General features: G+C 36.6%; 1 protein-coding gene across 10 annotated transcripts in view; it reads left to right on the top strand.

The window, feature by feature from the left end:
- The first annotated feature begins 22,126 nt into the window (after window positions 1-22,126).
- The window catches only part of LOC111798512 (ubiquitin-like protein 5), a 33,478-nt gene continuing 31,337 nt past the window's right edge, over window positions 22,127-24,267 (top strand). For 4 of the 10 annotated variants that reach the window (XM_087125329.1, XM_023681712.2, XM_087125328.1 and 1 more), the window contains exon 1: window positions 22,127-22,416. In XM_087125329.1, the coding sequence (XP_086981455.1) occupies window positions 22,183-22,404 (222 nt within the window). In that variant the 5' untranslated portion in view covers window positions 22,127-22,182 and the 3' untranslated portion in view covers window positions 22,405-22,416. Of the gene's footprint in view, window positions 24,239-24,267 lie in introns of those variants that run through there. The other 6 variants (XR_015421634.1, XM_023681711.2, XM_087125327.1 and 3 more) reach the window with 6 other exon arrangements.

Raw genomic sequence — 24,267 nt, 5'->3', positions numbered from 1 at the left:
AATATTTCAGAAAGGCTTCCTTAAAGGTTTCCCACGTAGTAATCCCCTCACCCGGGTTGATGCTCTGTTTATTATCCGACCACCACACTTCTGCATCTTTTTGTAATACATACGTCGCACACGCCACCTTATGTTCATCAGGGCATCTCATTGATTCAAAGGTCGTTTCCATGTTTGCAATCCACATCTGAGTCGCTGTTGGATCTTCCTTTGAACCGACAAAAGGACGGGGGTTATACTGTCTAAGATCCTTTAACCAACTCGCACCCCTATCCGAATGCAGGTTATTGGCCGGTTGAATAGCTACCGCGTCCACCGATCGCGTCGCCGCCGCGTTGGCTGGTTGTGTGGCCACCGCGTTGGCTGGTTGCGTGGCCATTGTGGGGACTTATTGCGTAGCTAACAACGTGACCTGCTGTGTGGCTAGCAAGGTTTGCATTGTCGTCTGGAGGGATTCCAACATTAACCTTGTGGCGGGGTCTAACCCGGCCTGTGGTGCAGCTTGAGGGGGCGGTGCGTATTCAGGAGGGGGTACAGCTTGTGGGAGAGGTGCATATTCAGGAGGTGGTACAGTTTATGGGGGAGGTGCGTTTTCAGGTGGTGGCACAGTTTGTGGGGAGGTGCATATTCATGAGGTGGTACAAACGCATATGGTCTGGTAGTCAACCCCTCTTGTGAAGAGCTTCTATTGGCTTCTCCTCTTCCCCCTCTCCTAATGGGAGGTCGTCCTCTCCCTCTCCTACCTCTTCTACGTCCTCTGTGCGGCATGGTTCTAGAAACCAAGAAAAGGATTCTAGCTAAGTTTATGACTTACTTATAACATTCCCTACATCCTACCTTATAATTCATGAAGAAGAAAACATAAATATCATAACGTAAAGACATGCATTACATCAGATCACATCACAACACATTTTCATACAGTATCATGTCATGCATCATTTAAAGCCAACCACATTAAATATATCACAAAGATCATACATCCCTCATTCTACATAAGGTATACCTGGCAACGACGGGGAATCGGTAATTGGACCGTGGAACATGTCAAGCCTACTCTCTAGGCTAGTCTACAAGATCTATAACCTAGAGCTCTGATACCAACTGTAACGACCCTAAATTTTACCTATTTAATCTAAGGTCATTACTATACCTTGAAATGCGGAATTTACATTAAATGGACCCTGTTCATAAATACGACTTACACTCGCCTTTTATTACCTCGTGAAAGAGAAAACGGTTACAAGGAAAAGAAAGGAAAAGAACATTATTGAAATAAAGGAAAAAGAACAAAACTGAAATGAATGTCTTATACTACCCTATGGTTTATTATGCAAATACAATTCAACCTATACTAACCTATACTAATGATGCAAACCGAATTCAACCTATACTAACCTATACTAATGATGCAAACCGAATTCAACCTAGACTATGAAATGGAAAACAACTACCCTATGCATGTGCCACGGTCCCGGAGTGTACGATGCCGCCGTCAATGTCACATTGGTGCCTTGCCCTTATCTAACAAAGTAAAGTAGCACGAGACTTGAATATTTCTAGAATACTCAGTAAGTGGTCCCCTATCGGGGTTATGCAACAATCACATGCAATGAAATGATGGGACCTATCTTTCGTTTCGTTTTGTTTCGTTTTGTTTCGTTTTCCCTACAGTGTTGTCCTAACGGGTAATCGTGGACATGTGTCATATACTCTACACACAGCCCATACGTGCGAGTATGGGCTCACCAGCTAGTTCGCACACCGCTGGGCCACTTTCCTTATCCGGTAGGCATACTCTGGGAGCCCCTTATGCCGGGACTCGTTAAAACTAGTAACCGTCATGGCAGCTCTATGCAAAGCATAACGATCGTTGTCTTACCATTGGATGTACGCGTCCGTACCCTCGTGATGGGATAGGGGTATCCCCCCAGATGCATGAACACACATAATGCATGAGGTCCCACCTACTTCTACATTTATCATTAATGAACATAACCCCTGTCACGTTCCATGCTTCATATCATTCTCATTTTCAATTTACATTTCATACATATTCCTATCGGGGTTATGATTCCAGATAGTTTACCGTGTTTGATGCCATACCATTCCTGCTGTTTACATTCAAATATTCCATACAATCATGCCATAATCATCCAAGAACAACATATCATCACATGCATAACATATCACATCAAACTAAGCAGCATGCATAGCATACATTCACGTTCACATAAGTACGTACTTAAGAACATTAAACTAGCATACAATTTAATGACACGTGCAACTCCACGGACACGTGCCACATACAACAAATAACGCATAACCTACGACGGGTGAGCCACTTATTTGGTAGGCCTTAGCCAAAGTACTCCCTAGAATATAACGTAAGCTCCTAGCTCCTCCTGAACGTTCTACGCTTCCGTTGGTGGTTGGTTCTGATTGGTTCATTCGTCACTTTCGTTAGTATTTCACAAACATAATTAATTTCCAACTTGAATTTGTGAAATACGACCGTAAAATGATCTATTTTACCTTAAACAGGACCGAAACTAAGTCTAGGAGGGTCGAAACGGTGACAAACGGGCTGGAAATAGGTTTCCCGAGCCGAATAAGCCACCGGAGCCGAGGGGAGTGCGCTGCAGACGTGCCACGTGGCACAATCAGAGGCCGACGCGTGTGTAGGGGTCTTGGGTCGAGGCAGGGGTTATTGAATCGCTCGCGGGTTTCGGGCCGTTTGCGGGTGACAGGCTGGCCCGGCTGAAGGAAAAATGCAGGTGGGCTGGGTTGGGCGTGTCGACGTTGGACTGGGCTTGCGGGTTTTAGGCTGAAGCGACTGGGCTGACTAAGGTGTTTGGGTTCGATTCGGGTTGCGGGATCCGGCCCTCGGGTCGGACTTCGTCTTCTTCACTCGGTCGCCTACGCGTTTTTTCAGCGACTTTTCTCTCTCCTCGTTAACGTCATTTCGACGTCCTTTTTCCCTCCTTTTTCCTCCGTTTTCGAGTCTCTTCTTCCCCCTAACCCCGTTTTTGGTATAGATCTGGTTTGTAAAGGCCTCACACTCCCGGATCTGGAGAAGTTCTGAAATCCGACATTCTGTCTCCCTTGTCGATGGTGTTCAACGTATAGGATTCGTCTAAATCTACCCCTGATTTGTGTAAAAGGTTATGGGATTACTTTTGTTGCGTAAAATGGAGGTTTCAACGACGATTTCGTATGGTTTGGCTTCGCCGGAGTTTAGTCGGGTTGTTCTCTACTTTTTTGTTCTTTGCAGGTAGTTTTTAGGGTGGCTGAAGGTCGGGGTCGAGTTCTGTGGCATCCCATCCTTCGGCCGCCCTTTGTGGGTCGTGTGCGAGCGAAAACTCCAGCATTCGCTGGAGTTTTCGGTTATGCCGACGATCCCCTTTTTTTTTTAATTTATCCGATCTGTTACAATTTTGTTCTATAATTATGATCTTTTACTTATTTGTAAAAAGTTTCATCTTTAGAAAAATTAATCACATTTAAATACTTTTATCGTTTAAACCCTATTCACCCCCCTCTATTGTTGTCATACCGATCCAACAGTAACACGTGCTCGTGTATATTTACGTTAATATCATTTTCATACTCTCAGTGTTGTGTCCTATGTCGATCTAACGACATAATGCAATATGACAAACATCATCATAAGGCATGCTCAACATGAAAAACATCATCATGTTAATAATATCGTCATGCATACATCATACTCATCATAGAAGCCATTAACTGCATCAAATATAACATGTACGTCATGCATCGAAACATAAACAACGTACATTTAACATACATCACAACACAACACATGCTCATACATCATCATAATTCAAACAATCTTTAGCCTATCCTATAGTAAGGCCACTTACTTGGTTGGCCTTGGCCGAAGTACTCCCTACTTAGCTAAACGTAAGCTCCCGTTCCATGAGAGCTCCTTCCTACATTATCAGGGTTTGTTTCCTATCACACCGCTCGCCACCTTCCATTAGTATTTCGTAATTAATTTACCGATAATTTAATAAATGTGAAATACAGCTCTAAAATGGCCATGGATACCTTAATCGAGGCCGAAAACAGGTCCGGGAGGGTCAAAACAGTGGAAACTGGGCCAAAAATAGGGGAGCCGAGCAGAACAGCCGCTGGGAGACGCGAGCCGTTTGCGCCGAGCCGAGCCGAGGGACCGCCTGCGCCGTTGTGTGCCACATGGCAGAATCAAAGCGCGCCACGTCGTGCGGTGTGCGTCGGGTCGAGGCACAGGTTGCACTCTGGTTTGGGTCGGCTGCTGTGAAGGCTACTTGGCCGGGCTGGTTGTTGGGCCTCGGTTTACTGGATTGGGCCTCAAGTATTTTGGTTGCAGGGCAGTTCGATTGGACCGTGGGCCTGGTCTGCAGTCGATTCCGCTGAACTGTGGCTTCTGGGCTGGATTGAGGTTTGGGCCGCTGTAGTTGGGCTGGTCCAAAGGTAGAGGCCGAGTGGAAAGAAGTCGGGCTGCTCTATCGGGTTTTGGGTTTGGGTTGACCCGGATCCATGGATCTCGTCTTCCTTACCCGACTTAGGCCAATTTTTCAGCGCATTTTCTCTCTCCTTTCTGCGGCGTTTTCGTTGCCGATTTCGGTCCTCTTTCTTCCCTTTCCTCTCTGTTTGTAGTCATTCTTTCCTTCCTCGAAGTTCAGTGGCCTAAAGGTTCCTAAAAGCACAGATCTAAGAACGTTTAGGAAAACCCAATTTTTCGACCTCGGTTACCGACGACGGCGCTTACGAAAAGGCACAAAAGTACCCTGAGTTATTGTGCTTTCGTTAGGGATCCTTCTCGTGGTGGTAACTAAGTGTTTGGCGTCGGTTTTAGGGTGGTTTGAGGCTCGTGGGAGGAATTGGAGACTCAGCGACGAAAATCTCTCTCTCTCTCTCTCTCTCGTATTTTAGTCTCTCTCTCTCTCTCTCTCTCTCTCTCTCTCTCGTATTTTTTTTCTCCTTTTCTTTTTCTTTTTCTGAGTCGTTACATAACCAATAAATAAATGACTGTTCTATATATACAAACTATCATTTCCATTTCTTCCTCATTTTTTTTTTTTCAAATTTTATTGCTATACCTAAAATGAAATAGGTAAGTTACTATTCTCTTTTTTAAATATAATATATATATATATATACAATATTTATATATATATATATAGTTGTTAAATATATTTTTTTCTATACTTAAGATATTTTACCAATAGTATTTTGTCTTAAATTGATTCATGTGAAATATTTATTAATATTGACGCGAGACGATGAAGGTATAGAAATTACATGATATGTATAAATTTATATAAAAGTTATCGGAAGATAATATTTCCAACGATCCATCCTCAACCACGACATACTTATCCTAGTTTTCCCAAGTACGCACAAACTCATCTACATTTTTAATAAGATTCTCCAAATAAATGCCATTGTCTCTAGCATCCCAATTGCAAGTCGTGTAGGCGCATCTATAACCAAGCCAATCATGTTTCTCGGGCCAAAATACTTCCATTGATACATGCTTATTCGATGAGGTACGTAGATTACACCAAAAAAGGGTGGCTGATAAAATATTTACTTTAAATTTCCACGAGAAACTTTGACCTACTTGTAGCGTATGATCACCCAAGTCATCATCTTTTGATTTGCAGTGAACTAATAAAGTTTGACCTCGACTCAATTGGTTAGTTACCGTCACCTTCCATTTTGTCAATGGCGCTGTATACTCTTTTGAGTCTTCAAAAGATGGTTTCTTTATCGCTGTCGTTATCACTAGAAGATATGAAATGATACAAAAGTTTATCAAAAGATTCATTCTTTCTTGAACTCTAAATGCTTTGTTTTTTTAGTTCGATCAAATGTTTGCTTCTTATATATCCACTAAAAAATGGTTGAAGAGATTGATTTGAATTAATACCAACAAAAATTTGTTTGAATTTATTTGTATTCACCAATTTATTATCCTCTTAATTGGTAGGTTGAAAGAATCTAGTTGTCATTTCTACATTTAAAAATTGATTAGGAAAACAACTTTTAAAATGGGACCAAAAATTATGGTTGTCTTTACGCACTAAACCATTCCGAAGTTAATAATTTTGTTATTGTTTGTTACATGAGTTGAATAACCCTTAAATTAAAATTTTAAATTTTAAAATTTAAATGATATAGAACAAACTAATTATGGAGTGAAATATTAATTTTTTAAATTAATTGATTTATAAAAATATTAAATATTAGGAGATCTAATCTTATACAAATTTATTGCGTCGAATATTGTGGCTCTCATATCTTTATATTCACGATTTGGATCCAATCATTTGTAGTAATTATAAAGTGAATTGTATCAACAGTGTTACAAGAATAAAACATTAAACTTTATACCTTTACTTTATTTCTTGAACATGATGCTCTCATATGTCAACTACATATTGTTCAATATTAGGCTAAGAATCAATTTTTTTTTTTTTATCATGTATAATGTTGAATTGAATCTAAAATAATTAAAATTATTATAAAAACTAAATCATAAAAAACGAAGCTTTAGATCATACATTTCAAGAACTCTAATGACTCGTGTTTCTTCGTTATTTTTTTTTATTAATTTCATTGATATATCTAATATGAAATATGTAACTAGATTTTTTGGTTTTTAAATATAATTTTTTTCATTCTTTCATATATTTTTTTCTAAGTTTATCAAGATATTTTTGTAATAACCCGAAATTTCCTATTTAACTTAGGTGGCCACTCTAGACATATAATGAGCATTGAACACAGAAATACTTCATTTAAACTTTCATAAAACATCACGTTCATCTTAAAACACAATCATGGACTTACGTGTTTTGAAAACATCTTTAAAAACGACACAACAAAAGACTAAATAAAATAAATAAGCGTTTAAATTAAAAACATCTTATTCTAGCCCAAGTGTAAGAAAATAAATACGAGTACCCTATGCGTTTTCAGGAATCAGTGTTATCAAACAATTTCCTTAAATTCGCCCAGTATAGAATGAGTCAAAAATCCTTGCACTTTCGATTTCGTGACTCGACTTGTAGATGGTGATACCGTAAGTATTAACATACAATTCGCATATTATAACATATCATAAGCATATCGATTCACAAACAATTCACACATATCAATGTATATGACACGTGTAGAACCACAGGTTGTGTGTCAACATCAAATATAACCATGCCGATAGTAAGACCACTTACTTGAGTAACTTAGGTTGTTGTCACCAATTTGTCCTTAATAAAAATTTGATTTTGTACTTTGCATCCAAGTCAACCTATGTGAACTCATGACATCAATTTCAAGTTCAATTCTATATTTTATAATGCTTAAGTGTTAGACTTCATCGAGCTTCAAACTTTCTCTTCGAATATTATATATATGTAATCACAAGAAGGCATGAAAAGATGCAGCAGTGTTTAAAAATATTCATTTTTTCACAAACTTTGAATGGTTTATTATTTTAGTTTGGCCTACTTTTTCTTTCTTATATTCCAACCTGATCCATTACTAATTGGTAACAATTTTACCAATTATGAATCGTTTAAAAATGGTAAGAGATAAAAGGAAATAAAGAAATAAATATTTAAATTTATACATGGAAGGAATGAAAAAATGGATTAAAAAAATTTATTATCATTTATTACGCATTGAATAACCAATAAATTAATAATTGAAAACTGAAATGACACTTTTCATATAAATACCAACTATCATTTCCATTTTTTCTCATAGGTTTTTTCTAAATTTATCGAGATATTTTACATCTTAGAGTGTTAAAATGTTTTCAAATTTTTAAGTATAAATTGATGTAAAATATTTATTAATATTGACGTGGTATGATGAAGTTATAGAAATTACATGATATGTATAAATTTATATCAAAGTTATCGGAAGATAATATTTCCAACGATCCATCCTCAATAACGACATACTTATCCTAGTTTTCCCAAGTACGCACGAATTCATCTACATTTTTAATAAGATTCTCCAAATAAATGCCATTGTCTCTAGCATCCCAATTGCAAGTCGTGTAGGCGCATCTATAACCAAGCCAATCATGTTTCTCCGGCCAAAATACTTCCATTGACACATGCTTATTCGATGAGGTACGTAGATTACACCAAAAAAGGGTGGTTGATAAAATATTTACTTTGAATTTCCACGAGAAACTTTGACCTACTTGTAGCGTATGATCACCCAAGTCATCATCTTTTGATTTGCAGTGAACTAGTAAAGTTTGACCTCGACTCAATTGGTTAGTTATTGTCACCTTCCATTTTGTCAATGGCGCTGTATACTCCTTTGAGTCTTCAAAAGATGGTTTCTCTATCGCTGTTGTTATCACTAGAAGATATGAAATGATGCAAAAGTTTATCAAAAGATTCATTATTTCTTGAACTCTAAATGCTTTGTTTTTTTAGTTCGATCAAATGTTCCCTTCTTATATATTCAATCAAAAACAAACGAGGAGATTGATTTGGATCCACACCAACAAAAATTTGTTTGAATTTATTTGTATTCACCAATTTCTTATCCTCCTAATTGGTAAGGTTGAAAGAATCTAGTTGTCATTTCTATTTATGCATTCAACAATTAATTACAAGAACAATTTTTTAAATGGGACGAAAAATTATTGTTGTCTTTATGCATTGAACAATCAAGAAGTTAATAATTCGGGTTTTTTTTTTTTTTTTTGTTATATGCATTGAATAACCAATAAATTAAAATTTTAAATGATATAGAACAAACTAAGTATGATTATCCAGTGAAGTATTAATTTTCTAAATTAATTGATTTAGAAAGAGATAAAATATTACATAATCTAATCTTATATAAATTCAGTGTGTAGATGCGGTGGCTCTCATGTCTTTATATGGAAGATTTTGATCTAATCATTTATAGTAATTATAAAGTGAATTGTATTAAGTGTTACCGGAATAAAACGTTCAACTTTATACTTATAATATAGACTCTTTTAAGTTATTTCTTAAACATGATGCTCTCATATGTCAACTACATCTCGTTCAACGTTATGCTAATCTATAATTTTTTTTAACATGTATAAGTTTGAATTGAATCTAAAATAATTAAACTTCTTATTAAAACTAAATCATAAAAAATGAGGTTTTAGATCATAAATTTCAACCACCGTACTCACATGAAATATGTAACTTACCGTAACGATTTTTTTTAATATAAATTTTTCATTGTTTCGGATATTTTTTTCTAAATTTATCAAGATATTTTTGTAATAACCCGAAATTTTCTAGTTATTTTAAGGTCCACTGTATACATATCATGAGCATTGAATGCGTAAATACTTCATTTAAACTTTCATAAAACATCACATTTATCTTAAAACAGAGTCATGGACTTACCCGTTTTGAAAACATCTTTAAAAACGACCCAACAAAATACTAAATAAAATAAATAAACGTTTAAATTAAAAACATCTTATTCTTGCCTAAGTCTTAAGAAAATAAATACGACTACCCTTTACATGTGTCATGGTCTCGAGTTGCGATGTCGTCGTCAGCCGTACAGGCAATTCCTTGCCTTGACCGAAAATAGAAGTAGCACATGGCTTGAATATTTAAAGAAATACTCAGTAAGTGACCTCTATATTGGGGGTTAAATGCAAGAACATTCGAATGCAATGACGGGACCTATCCTTTTAATCTATTTTCCTGTGGTACTATCGCAGCTTGGATGTGTACCATATACTCTACACAGTCCATACATGCAAGTATGAACTCACCAGTCAGTTCGCACACCGTTGGGCCACTTTCCTTGTCGGGCGAGCATACTTTGGGAGCTCCTTAGGTCAGACACCAGTTAGAACTAGTAACCATCACGACAGCATTATGTAAAACATAATGATCATTCCTCTGCCCATTGGTGTACGCGTTCGTACGATCGTGAAGGAATAGGGGCATCCCACAATGCATGAGCACACAATAATGCATGAGGTTCCAATATTTTTCATTTTCAATATCATTTAAATATAATCTTGCTATCGTTTTTCATTCATATCATATCATTTCTAATTTTTCAATTCTCATATCATATATAACTCTAACGGGGTTATATTTCATGTCATTTATCGTGATTTCATGTCATTCATATCATACTGTATACATATAATTTAGGAGACATAATATAATGTTTCATGTTTTTAACATAACATTTCATCATATACATATCATACCATATATATATGTATCATTTACATGTCATATCATAATCATATCATAGTGTAAAGAACAAGAATATAAATGAGAGCATGGATCAAGATCCAAGTTCTCAAGACTAAGAACCCAGAACCTTAGAACAATGTTCTAAGATCAAATCCATGGTTAAGACCTCAGAACCTAGACCTAGGGCCTTAGGCCAGGTCATGATAAGAACTCATAACTCAAGAAAAGAATCTAAGGGTCTAAGTTATCAGGGCAGCAACAAGAACACTCAAGAAGAATGTGGTACCTAGAATACCAAGATCACGATTAAGAGCCTACAAGTAGGCTACTTACTGAGTCTGTGTACTCACTCCATGCTTTCCATGTTTTACAGGTACAATGAGTTGGTCGAGGAAAAGAGAAAACTATGAAGCAGTTGTGTAACGACCCGGGAAAGAAAGAAAAAAAAAAATATATATATATATATATATATATATATATATATATATATATATATATATATATATTATTAATATATATATATATATATATATATATATATATATATATATTAATAATAAATAAATAAATAAATGAAAACGAAAAAAAAAAAAAAAAAAAAAAAAAAGAAACTCAGTCGCCGGAAAACCCGCGAGTTTTCCGGCGACCGTCGAGTTTCGCGGAACCCACGCGAAACAACGGCCACAGCACGCCCACCCTCAGCCCAGCATCTTCAGAACGCCTGCAAAGGGAGAAAAGAGAGAAAATTTCGAGAGAGAGAGAGAGAGTTCGGACAAACGTCGGCGAGTGTCCAGTTTCTCCGACGAGCCCTCAAACCACCCTTAAACCGACACCAAACGACCTGTTACTACCGTAAGAGAGATCTCTAACGAAAGCACATTAACTGAGGGTGCGTTTTGTGTTATTTCGTAAGCGTCGTCGTCGGTAACCGAGGTCGGAAAGTTAGGTTTCTTAATCGATTCTTAGATCTATGGCTTTTAGGAGCTTTTAGGCCGCAAAACTCCCAAAAAGGAAAGAAGAACGACGAACAAAGAGGAAAAGGGAAGGAAGAGGACCGAAATCGGCAACGGAAACGCCGCGGGAAGGAGAGAGAAAGCTCGCCGGAAAATCGGCCAAAGTCGGGTAAGGAAGACGAGATCCACGGATCCGGGTCAACCCGAACCCAGAACCCGGGAGAGCCAGCCCGTTCCTCCCTTGGCCTCTGCCTTCGGCCCAGCCCAACTACAGCGGCCCAAACCTCAAACCGGCCCAGAAGCTACGGTTCAGTTGAACCAACCCAGACTAGACCCACGGTCCAATTGAGCCGGCCTGCAAACCAAACACTTGCGGCCCAGCCCAGTAAGCCGAGGCCCAACGTTTAGCCTTGGCCCAGTAGCCTTCCACAGCCCGCGACCCGAACCACGACCCGAACCGGACTCCGGCCCGCGCTTCGACCCGACACTACCGCCCGACGTGGCTTTCTCTGCTGCTGTCACGTGTCACACAGCGGCGCGGCAGTCCTCGGCTCGACTCGGCGCAAACGGCTCGGGCTCCCTCCGGTGACGCTCCGGCGGCTCCTCCAGCGGCTGTTCGGCTCGGCTCACCTGTTTTCAGCCGGTTTCCACTGTTTCGACCCTCCCGGATCTGTTTTCGACCCCGATTAAGGTATCTGAGGCCGTTTTAGAGCCGTATTTCACATTTATTAAATTATAGGTAAATTAATTGTGAAATACTAACGGAAAGTGGTGAACGGCGTGATGGGAAACAAACCCAGCGAAGTAGGAAGCAGCTCTCACGGAACGGGAGCTTACGTTTAGCTATTTAGGGAGTACTTCGGCCGAGGCCAACCAAGTAAGTGGCCTTACTATAGGATAGGCTAAATAGATTGTATGATGCTTGATGATATGTGCCAGTTTATACATATTTTGTTGAGTGACGCTTAATATGTTTGACGCACGTTGTGGCATTATGATGAGCATGATGATTGCATGATTTTTACCTTAATATGATGATGTTTTCCATATTGAGCATGCTAGATGATGATGAGTGCCATACTGCATCATGTCGTTAGATCGACGTAGGACACAACCCTAAGAGCATGAAAATGATATTAATATAAATATCCACGATATACGTTACCTAGAGTAACAAAGAGATGAGACTAGAGGGTTGTGTCAGAAGAGACATTACGATGGATTTAGAGGGACCTCATGCATTTTGTATGTTCATAAGCATAGGGCTACTTCCCCTAGAGATGATGAGTGCGGACGCGCACCTTATGATGAGCGCGAATGCGCACAGGTGCGAAAGCACACAGATGAGGGTGTTTATGAGGCGCATGACACTATGGGGTTCCGCTGACCTCCGGACGTCGCTACAGATTAGCTTGACCAGAGGGTCCAGGGGGTGTGCGAGCGCCCTGGGGACTCACACTCGCACGTGTGAGTCGTGTGTAGGGAAGTACTACACATCCAATTTGTTCGAGACTGGAGGCCACCCCTAAGATGATTAGAGATAGGTCCCTATTCATGATTGCATGTGTTTGCATTAGCATGGCCCCTATAGTGGGGTCACTTACTGAGTATTTCTTCGAAATACTCAGGCCGTGTGCCATATTGTTTTTCAGGTAAAGGCAAGGCTCCCATGTACGGTTGACGGTGGCATCGTGATCAGAGACTGTGGCACGTGCATAGGATAGTTGCATATTTAAAATTCCTAGTCTTGGTTAGGATAGGGCGTTTGCATTTCATTCATTTATATTAATTAATTTGTAATCGTTTTATTTTGTCTTTTGAACTCCAGCACGATGTTTGAAACACGTAAGTCCGGCAGTGTTTTCCAATGTTTTAATGTATTCTGAAGTTTTTAAATTTTTCCGCTAATAAAGATGAGCATGCTTAGATTTTTATTCTGCATTAGGGATGAGCATGAGACGTTAGTGGCGACTCTAGATATGTGGAAATTTAGGGTCGTTACAAGTTGTCATAGACAAGCCTCACCCAATCCTCCAACCTTCTTTTTGTTTTAATATTTTTTTGTTCGTTCCTTATTTTGTGTTTAAACTACTTATGTAAATATGTACGTATATTATATTTTAAATACTATTTGTTTAGTTTCGTGAAAAATTTACCATATTTGTATACTTATTAAGTCAACCCCAGTCGTGATTCGTGCTTTGGCCAAGCTCCAAAATCAAGTCGTGACATGAGTTTTTATCGATCTTTGGTATTCTCGAGACAAATGATGATTTGATTACGAGAATTTGATTGAACGAGGTAAATAGGCTTCAGCTCCAGCTATTAGGGGAAAACCTCTTTTAATGTTTTACCCCTATGCTGGATACAAAATCTTTTCTTTCATCTCCCGCTATTAGGGAAAAAGGTCTTAAAAGGCCTCTCTTTCCTTTCAAGTTTAGAGTATGCGATACTAGGCTGTATAGATAGACTGACTTGGAGCCTAATCCATCGAGTTACATACAGTTCGTCAAATGAAAGAGCTACTGAACCAACAACCATCTTGTCATGATCGAGTTTTGAGTTTTTGTCATGATCATGTCCAAGGACCTTGGTCTTGGGTTCTTAGTTCTTAACCTTTGTTCTATCGTAAGTGTCTTAACTATGAGCTTTTGGGTTCTTAGTTCTTAGTTATGAGAACTTGGATTTTGATCCATGTTCTAGTTCTCATCCTTAGTCCTTAGTTCTTGTTTTAGTCCTTAGTCCTTAGTTCTTGTTTTTGTCCTTAGTCTTGTTCTTCGTTCTTGTCCTTGGTTCTTGTTCTTATTTTTGTTGTTTTGTTCTTGTTTTGCTCTTGTTTTCTTCTTGTTTTGTACCCTAAGACACTCTCCTAGGATTTACAGTACAAGACATGAACCTGACAACCTATATCTAAGGCTTCATGCATTTCAAGCTACATAATTTGAACTTACGCCCAAGGCTTCATGCATTCCAAGCGATGTAGTCTGAACCTGTATCTAGGATCCCTGCGATACAGTCTAAAACCTACACCTAAGACGTCTTACATTTCAAGTGGTGTAGTCTAAAACAAGAATCCAAGACTTCTTACGTTTCAAGTGGTGTAGTCTAAAACGAGAATCCAAGGCTTCATACATTCCAAGAGACACCGTTTGAAAACCTATAACCAATACTTCATACGTTGCAAGTGGCGTGGTCTAAAACTTGCATCCAAGGCTTCTTACATTCCAAGCGATGAAGTTTGTAAACCTACATATAAGGCTTCTTACATTTCGAGTGATGCAGTCTAATTGATGAACATGTTGTACAATTGGAGGTCTAGGGATTCCTTTAGTTTCTACGTCTTAGGAATTTGCTCCTTTGTTCTTGAGTGGTAACTAGAATTCTTCATGCCTTAGAATACATAGGCTTCAGCGTTGTTATTTTAGAGCATGTGTGTGATAAGCTTAGTTAATACATGAGATAGCCTAAAGCTTATTATGAGATAGCCTAAAACTTACTTACAAATCAAGTGCTAACTTTAAGCCTCTCTTAGATTAGGGTAGCCTCCTGGTTACTTAAAAACTAAGGACTATCATAAATCTTAACATCAGATAACATCCTAATTGTTTAAAATCAAGTGCAAACTATTAAGCTCTTCTTGAATAAGGGTAGCCTTCTAGTTACTTAAAAATCATGGTTATCCTAAAACTTATCATGAGATAACATCCTAATTACTCAAAGATCAAGTAGTATCATAGCACTCATCTTAATTTAGGGTAACAATCGACTTGCTTAAAAACCAAAGTCTAACCACAAGCATAACATAAACTTATAACACACCTAGCTCATGTTCTTCATAACCTTCAAAGTCTTAAAGGGATTCGTTCAAGTGCATAATTTTGAGGTTATTTGATAGAGGCATTCTAGTTCTTTTTCTTATGTCATAAACATTTCAGGATGCATAAGTCATTCAAAGTATTATAGAACCCTGACATATTCCATGAAAATTCTAAAGGGATCTTGAATCTTGGTTAAGGGTCATTAGTGGTAACTTTGTCTTTTCCCATAAGCCTCGACTTAGAAGCTTTGAGATCCCTTATAATCCTTCTTAAAGTCATACCTAAGACTCTTATAAACTTGAAAAATCCACATTTTCTTGAAAGCTTCTTAAGGTCTTTATATGGACATTTTAGTCATTTACATAAATTTTCGTTGTTTAGGTTTTTAATCTCTTCCAAACCTGTTGAAAAATCTTGAGTAAACCTTTACGTCTTTTTAAATAGGCTTTCCTTCGATTCTTGAGTCATTTGGAGGGCATTTGGGCTTTTGAAATATCTTAAAGATCGTTTGGGGCATTTTGGTCATTTTACCCCTAAATCTTAGTTTAGTTCCTTAACGTGCTCCAATTAATTTGAAAAGTTACATGATCTTTAAAAATCATAAATAAGGTCTTTTTTAAAAGTTTATCAAATTTGAAGGTCATTTGGGTCATGAACTAGTTTACTGTAGGGAAATTATGGTAGTTTTACCTCGTAACTTGGTTTAGCTACTTATATTTATATCCAATGACTATAAAATTTCATATATAACTTTCATATGTCATATTATATCTAGCATTAAAATTTCATGGAATTTAAAGTTCGTTTAGCTAGTTATTTTAACGTTACTTGATTCCTAAACAAAACATTCGGCTTAGGTCTTTCACTCACGTTCTTTGTTTATTTCTTCTATATTCCTTTAAATTATAACTAACATAAAGTTTATATTGAATTGGCTATTCTTCTAAGTATTTCTTAAGAAAATTCTAAAATAATTATTTATTTCTTAGTTGGTGTTCAAGAACTCGATTCCTTAAAAGAAGTCTAGTTTCAGTATCAATTGAGAATTTCATGAGAACCGGTCTGAATGAAGTTAAATTTAATAAAAAATCAAGGATTGATCAGATTTTTGTGCTGACGTGGCCGGTTCAATTGTACCAGTCTCATCATCATCTTCCCCAAAATAGGGGAAGACTTGTGCGGCCCTTTGCTAGCTTAATTTGAGACTGGCCTTCCCTAGCTCGCTTCAATGACTTTTTGGCTTTGATATCTTCATGAATCTTACAACTGGTGTTGTAAGTAAGAGCTAGGGATTGATTTCATACCTTTTGGTGCCTGTAGCTTAAGCTATGACCCCGAAAAGTTCACCAGAAAGCTTGTTCCTCGCTCGAGTTCAAACTCAAAAATCCTTTACTGGTAGCCAATTCTATAATTTTTTAGGACTCAATTTCTTCATGAAAATTTTTACACTCTCCTTAGTCTAAAGGAGTTAATTTGAAACGGCGAGTTTGTGTATGCGTGGCTAATTTTTTAGTCAACTCCCTCGGGTTCAAGGTTATCTAAGATGCGAATTTTAATTCTCTTGGGTACCTCAATTTTGGCCTTATTAGGCTTCATATCATTTCATGGAAAATGCTTAAGAAATGGTTAATTTAGAATGAGACAGACTAGAAGGATTTTGATTTTACCCCCCAAAACTTACTCAAATACAACTTTTCCAATTGGACAAGTTTTGGAGCTCAACATCCTTCGAGGTCTTCTACAAAACTGATCCTCGAGAGTGTAGATACCGAATGAAATAGGCCTCATACGAAGAATTTATGTGTAGCCTCAGATTGAATCTCCAATCTTTTCTCAAGCTTCTTCAATGGTGAATTGGATTGGGCGTAAAGGTTAGGGGCACTTTCGATGCTTGCTTCCTTCACCAATCTTGTGGGCAATCTTATTTAGAAGGTGTAGAAATAAGTTGGAAGGAAAATTGATATGAACCAAAAGACATCAATCATACAATATATTTCAATGAAGATGTGAAGAAAATGTGGTTGAAATTATCAAAAGATCTTTTAATTCATGCCACATCGAAGAAGAATGAAGTTTCATTATTACCATTTAGAGTAATTTAGAGTTACTGTCTTTCATTAATGTATTTTAAGACTTTTTATTTACTTTAGGTTACATTTACATAATGGTTAATTATGGTCATAAAGTACGAATGTTAGAACTCTTGGAATGCCTTTAATAGTTTGATTTTGAGGTACATAAAGCCATGTATGTTGTATTTGTAAGTAGACTTGAAAGATGTAGTAAAAGAAGCATCTGTGCTCTTCTTTAGCCAATGGCTAAGTTTATTTGCAATTCTATGTAGTTTAGGTTATATGTAGAATCATTCAAGCTCGACATGATCAAATCTTGCTTGTGGAGTGATTTGAATCTCAAACAAGTGTTCTTGCCTTGAGATATTTGATCAAGAAGAATCTTTCAAGCTAGACATGATCGATCTTACTTGTGGAGTGATTCGAATCTCAAACAAGTGTTCTTGTCTTGAGATATTTGATTAACAAGATAATCTGAATCTTACCCCCTTGTATGATTTCCATATTAAAAATAGTGGACTATAGTTCTCGAATTTAGAAGAAATACGAGAAAGGAATAGGCAAAATGAAATTGCTTATAGCGTAAGCTTAAACCGAAATTGAAACCTCCCAAATCATTCTAAATTTTTTCTTGAAAATATCTTCTCTGATCACGGTTTATCGACCTTCATTTTGAATTTCAACCGTTGGATTTGGCGAAGATATCAAAATTTGGTGAAGATCTAGCAATTAGATGGGAAGATCTCTTGAACTTTAGGCGTATTTTTTGTTATTTGCAATGTTTTATTATTATTTTTTAGAAAAAATCAAAACTTTTTCTAAAAATATTTACCCTTTATTATTTTTTTTATTATTATTTTTTAATTATTATTATTCTGGAACACCTTAAAATTTCTTCTCTGTATTTTAAAAATCTATAAAATTCCTAAAAATATAGAAAAATGATATTTCTTATTAGAGTATTGAAATCACTTACTTAAGCTCTTGCTTGAAACCTTTCGTGGGCATCTTAATTTTATTCGAGTTACCTTAACTTTAATTGGGTCTTATAGTAGCTCTATATGACATCTACTCCATATCCATTTCTGTAACGACCCAGATCCACCGCTAGCAGATATTGTCCTCTTTGGGCTTTCCCTTTCGGGCTTCCCCTCAAGTCTTTAAAAAGCATCTGCCAGGGGAAGGTTTCCACACCCTTATAAAGGGTGATTTGTTCTCCTCCCCAACCAATGTGGGACATCACAATTTCCATCCTCGACTACCTCAATTTTGTCACCTCAAAATCAGAAAAAAAAAAAAAAAAAAAAAGAAACGAGTACAAAGACTCAAGTAGGCTCTTAATTGTGTTCTTAAGGTGTAATAAAGATACCATACTCTTCCTTATCATGTTCTTGTTCGTGTTTCGATAACTTAGGCCTTTGGCTATATTCTTGAGTTCTTGTCATGGGAGCCTAAGGACCTTGGTCCTGTGTTTTGTGTTCATAGCCTTGGTTCTGATCTAAAAACCTTAGTTTTTAAGTTCTAGATTCTTAGTCTTGAGAACTGTGATCTTAATCTAGCCTTGAGTTTTGAGTTCTTATTCTTGGTTCTAATTTAAGGATATTATCTTTTAGGTTTTGGGTTCTTAGCTTTGAGACTTTCGATCTTGATCTATGTTTGGCTTCTTATCCTTTGTTATCCTTGTTATTAGTCTTGTTATTAGTTTTTATCCTTAGTTCTTGTTCTTGTTCTCGTTCAGTTCCTTAAGACACTCTACCTAGGATATATGGTACAAGACATGAACCTAATAACCAATGTCCAAGCATTCGTGCATTACAAGCGACATAGTCTGAACCTATGTCCAAGGCTTGAGTGTTCCCCTAATACAGTCTAAAACTACACTCAAAACTTTTCAACCAATGTAGTCTGTAACTTGCGTCAAGGCTTCATACGTTCCAAGCGACGTTGTTTGAAAACCTATGCCCAAAGCTTCTTATGTTCCAAGCAGTATGGTCTGAAACCTACATCTAAGGCTTCTTACATTCCAGGAGATGTAGTCTGAAAACCGACATCGAAAGATTCTTACATTCTAAGTGATGTAGTATGATTCATGAACATGTTGTATCATGGGAGACCAAGAGGTTTCTTGGGTTCTAAGTTTGAGGACCTCGGTCTATGAGTGGTACCTATCAATCTTCTTGTCTTAGTGGTTATAGGGCTTGTGTTGCTCTTTTTCTTGGTTCTTGTCCTTAGAGCATGTTATCAGTTTCATAGGTTCTTAAGTTAAGAGCATTTCATGATAACATGCATGAGTGATTCAAAGTATCATAAGGTTAGAATATGTTCCTTGAAAAATCTAGAAAGATCATGAATCTTGTTAAGGGGTCGTTAGGGACAGTTTTGTCATTTTTCTTAAGCCTTAACCTATAAGGCTAACTTAGTTTAGGTTCTATAATTGATCCAAACTTCTTCAAAATCTTACGTAAACCTTCTTGTTCTTATATATAGGTCTTACTTAAAATCGTAGGTCATTAGAAGGGTTTTTGGACCTTGAAACATCTTTAAATTCAAAAGGAATTTTAGTCATTTACTACCCTAAACTTATTTCGAGCCTCAAACATGATCCAATGGTCCTAAGGAAATGTTGACGTTCAGGACCTCCATTATGAGCTTCCAGTAAGAAGGGGTCCAACTTGATGAAGAGTTGAGGCTAAATCTGGTTTGCGTTGGCATGGTCGGTTCAATTTTTTTTTTTTTTTTTTTTTTTTAAATGGAATAAGACTCCTGACTCGTTGTGAGGTCGCCCCGAAAAATGGTTCTCTCTAACTCAATAAAGAGCATTTCTCCCCTCGATTTATTCAAGTGCATATTTTCATACAAATTTTGAGAAGTGGATGTATGTATAAAACTTCCACACTAAATCATTAGACATTTAAAGGAAAGAGGATGGATACATAACAACTCCCCATTGAATCCTGAATTTTGAATTCAAGTAAATCTTTTCACAGAAATTTCTAGAAGTGGATGTATACATAAACAGTAAATTAGTAAACATTCAAAAGAAAGAACATGTATGCATAAAAACTCCCACGTTAAATCAGTAGACATTTAAAGGAAAAAGAATGTATGCCGTAGTAAATCAATACACCTTAAAGAATGCCAGATATATTCTTGGTCTCAAGAAAAATTTGATATCTATGGTTAGTTGGATAGCATAATCGACACGTGGTTCACTCCCATTTATGTCAGATTCTCATTGTAGGCCGCGACTACTCTAATCCTTTACTTGTTAAAAAAAAATTTAAATGTGTTGAAGGAGAGATTTTAGTTATTTACTTGACAAAATTACATATTATTACTTATTATTATTATTTTTTATTTTAAGAAAATTAATTAAAGCTTTGCATTTTTCAATTGGGTTGGAAATTGAATTATATTAATTATAATTTAAATTTTAAACCTAAAAATAATATTATAAATATAATTAAAGCTTTCCATTTTTGCTGATGTGTAGTTGAAGAGGAGAACAAAACACCGGTTATAAAAGGGTTTACGGGGAACGAAAAGTCTAAAGAGGACAATATCTGCCACGAGTGTATCTAGGCCGTTATATAAAAATACACTTTTATCATCTCTTTCCCATTGCCAAAGTTATTTAATAAAAACCATCATAAATGAAAAAAACAAGGGGGTGGAATTAAAAATAAAGAAATGGGGTGGTGGGTGGAACGACAAAACAAAAAAACAATAATAAATTAAAGAAAAAAAGATAAGTATTGACCAAATCCAACCCATTTTCATCCTTCCTCCAAATAACAAATGTCCAAAATGCCCCCACAGTTTTCTCGCACTATGATTCACCGTAAACCTAATATTCTACCCTCCACGGCATTAAATTTTGTCTTCATTTTCTATTTTCATTATGATTTAATTATATTCAAAAATAAATTTATTCCATTTGTATTTTTGTGCCTATTTAATTTTTAAGAATAAGAAATTGAATATAGAGTTACATTCTAAAGTTGAGTTGGTGCATTTGTTAGACTCGATCTAATTGTTTGTGATAAGATAAAGAATCACTACAAGGGGAGTAAGATTCAAATTACCTTGTTAATCGAATATCTCAAGGCAAGAACATTGTTTGAGATCCGAATCACTCCACAAGCAAGATCGATCATATCTAGCTTAAATGATTCTTGTTGATCAAATATCTCGATACAAGAACACTTGTTTGAGATTCAAATCACTCCACAAGCAAGATTGATCATGTCGAGCTTAAATGATTTTACATGCAACCTAGACTACATAGAATTGCAAAGAAATTTACCCATTGGCTAAAGAATGAGCATTTGAGATAGCTTTATATATCTCAAAATGAAACTATTAAAGGCATTCCAAGAGGGGTAACATTCATACTTAAAGGACTATAATTAACCATTATGTTATTGTAAAAATAAAAAGTCTTAAAATACATGAATGAAATACAATAACTCTAAATTGTAATCTACCCAAAATTTATAACATGAAACCTCATTTTTCTTCAATATGGTATGAATTGAAATATCTTTCGATAATTTCAACAATATTTTCTTCAGATCTTCATTGAAATAGTATATTATATGATTAATGTCTCTGGTTCCATATCAATTTGAATTGTAAATTTTTTTAAATAATGAACCTAACTCAGTCAAATATAAATTGCTTGGGATAGAGTGATTTGGAGTCGATATAACTTTTCATTTATTCAAATCCAATATAATGTTTAAATTGAATTATGGAATTTTTCCAAATTTTGTGATTTATTACTAAAATTAGAATTCTACTAAATTTGTGATTTAATATTAAATTAAGTAAATAAAAATTGTTTATTTATTTTTTATTTATAAAAAAATTCCCAACTAAAAATAGCCCTGGATTCAAAAGCAATGGAAGATAACGGGAATTTTCGAGAAAAAGCCGCGTGGACCCCACATCAGGAATATAAGTTAGACAAACGCGTTTTCAAGATGCGTGTTCAACACGCATCCCTTCATTCCTTCGCTATATAAACTGCATTGATCTCCCCAAATTTCTTCATATCCACAAAATTCTCTCTCAATTCTTTTGGGTTTCGAAGATGATTGAGGTGGTTCTCAACGATCGTCTCGGGAAGAAGGTCCGGGTGAAGTGCAACGAGGACGACACGATCGGCGACTTGAAGAAGCTCGTTGCAGCTCAGACCGGAACCAGGGCCGAGAAGATTAGGATCCAGAAGTGGTACAATATCTACAAGGATCACATCACCCTCAAGGATTACGAGATCCATGATGGCATGGGTCTCGAGCTCTATTACAACTGATTCCACGTCGTTGTGAGTTTTTACGCTTTTCTGATTCTTGATGTGTATGATGGTTCGGTGTGTTTCCTTTATGATTCGTCTATTTTTCTTTTGTTGGATGCGATTTCTAGAACGCTTTGTTTAGTTTTTCTTGGATTTTAGGATTCATTGACGTGATTAAGAGGATGCGTATGTTCTTAGAGGTCGTAAGGAATTCAGGTCTACCTCTAAAACGAGCGATCGGATATGAGTTCGATGGGATGTGGTGTAGGGTCGACATCGCAGTAATATGACGGAGGTCTTAAAACGCCATGAGAAGCCCTTGTTTCCTAAGGATCCTGCTTTCTTTCTTTTATTTCTGGTCCATTGGAATATAGAATCAGTTACTAGTTTGAAAATCATAGTATTTCCTCTGATATATGGATGTTTTCTATCTCCGAGGTTTGGAATCCTTTGGAAGACGCGTAATGGGGGGCACTCAGTGCGAGTTTTATATTACTGAACAGGCCTCGACATGTAAATCTTTGTTCTGCTTAGCGAACGCTACACTCAAAGTTTTGATGTCTATAACCTGTTATGGAATTAGCTACCCTGTGGATGACGACGTCTCCTAAAGTATCGGTTGTTTCTTTCCAAAGGGAGTTGTTTATTTTCAGAAACCTACTTTAATCTTAACCGGATATTTGATTTGCTGTTCTTGATTCATTGTTAATTGACTTCCTTATTGTAGGATGCTTCTTCCTTTTTCCCATCTTCTCCAACTCTTTTAAGTGAGTCAGGAGCTTTTATTTTAAAGTTGATGCTTAGTTGTGTAGACATGCTGCCTTGCCCTATTGTTCCTTTGCTTAGTGGGTGCCAGGATTATGCATTATTTTCCATTCCAAGCAGATCGTACAGTGTTCCCTTCGTCAAAATTTCAGATGAGGAAGGGGATGAGAAGTGTATGTACTCCGTGCCCCATAACATTTGATCGAAAAATGTTTTTGATTGTTTATTGAAGTTAGATCAAAATTATTATCATTGTTTAAATTCATATAACAGCAGACCTGTTTTTATGCTAGGTGTGGCCTTTCCTTTCAAAACTTTAGAACTGCAGTTTTTTTTCACCCTTAACGTTATTTTGTTCCCTGATTTCTTATTCATTTTTATTTTCTTCTGGCCTTAGCATCCACTATTGTAGACATCTTTCATTTGTGGGTCATCTGATGGGAGTCGAAGAACAATTTTTTAGGCTCGTGGTTTATCAGTATAGTTGATGGTGCATTGCATGTTATTGAACTGATGAAATTTGAGGAGTAGTATAAAGCTCTTTGGCTGTCAAATCTTATCCCAATGCTGTTCCATGCTATTTTTGGCTCACCAGCATGGGTTTGTTGATTTCAAAAGTGAAGAATTCATGGGGTTTTAGAAGTCTTATGGCATTGCACCTAGAGCATGCCATTGCTCAATAAGATGCATCAGTATCTATCTGCGTCAGCTACTGATCAATCCCAAATTTGTTTCTGGATCAACCATTTTCAAGACTGTTCAAGTTAGTGTTTCTGGATCAACCATTTTCATGACTGTTCAAGTTGGTTTCTAGTGGTATTTACACCATATGTTTGATTATGTTGAACGTGGTCACTAAATTATATGCAGTCTTAGAAAGTGAAGATGTGTAGCTGAGTGTTTGGGAGGGAGGATATTAGATGTTTCATTGAAGTCGTTAAGTATGCTGTGCGTGTAAATTAAAATGACTTATTGCTGTTAGATTGGTAGCTAAAAGTTTTCAAGTATTTGAATCCTGATTTCCAACCGCAGCTGAATTAAATTGCTTATCAAGGTTTTCAAATATATAAGATCATTTTTACAATCATCTCTCTAGAATAATTGGTTTTTTGAGTA

Source organism: Cucurbita pepo, chromosome 7 (genome assembly GCF_057944985.1).
Source record: "Cucurbita pepo subsp. pepo isolate OVF chromosome 7, ASM5794498v1, whole genome shotgun sequence".
Taxonomy (NCBI): domain Eukaryota; kingdom Viridiplantae; phylum Streptophyta; class Magnoliopsida; order Cucurbitales; family Cucurbitaceae; genus Cucurbita; species Cucurbita pepo.
The sequence above is the reverse complement of the archived record's forward strand: the minus strand, read 5'-3'. Positions and strand labels throughout refer to the sequence as shown.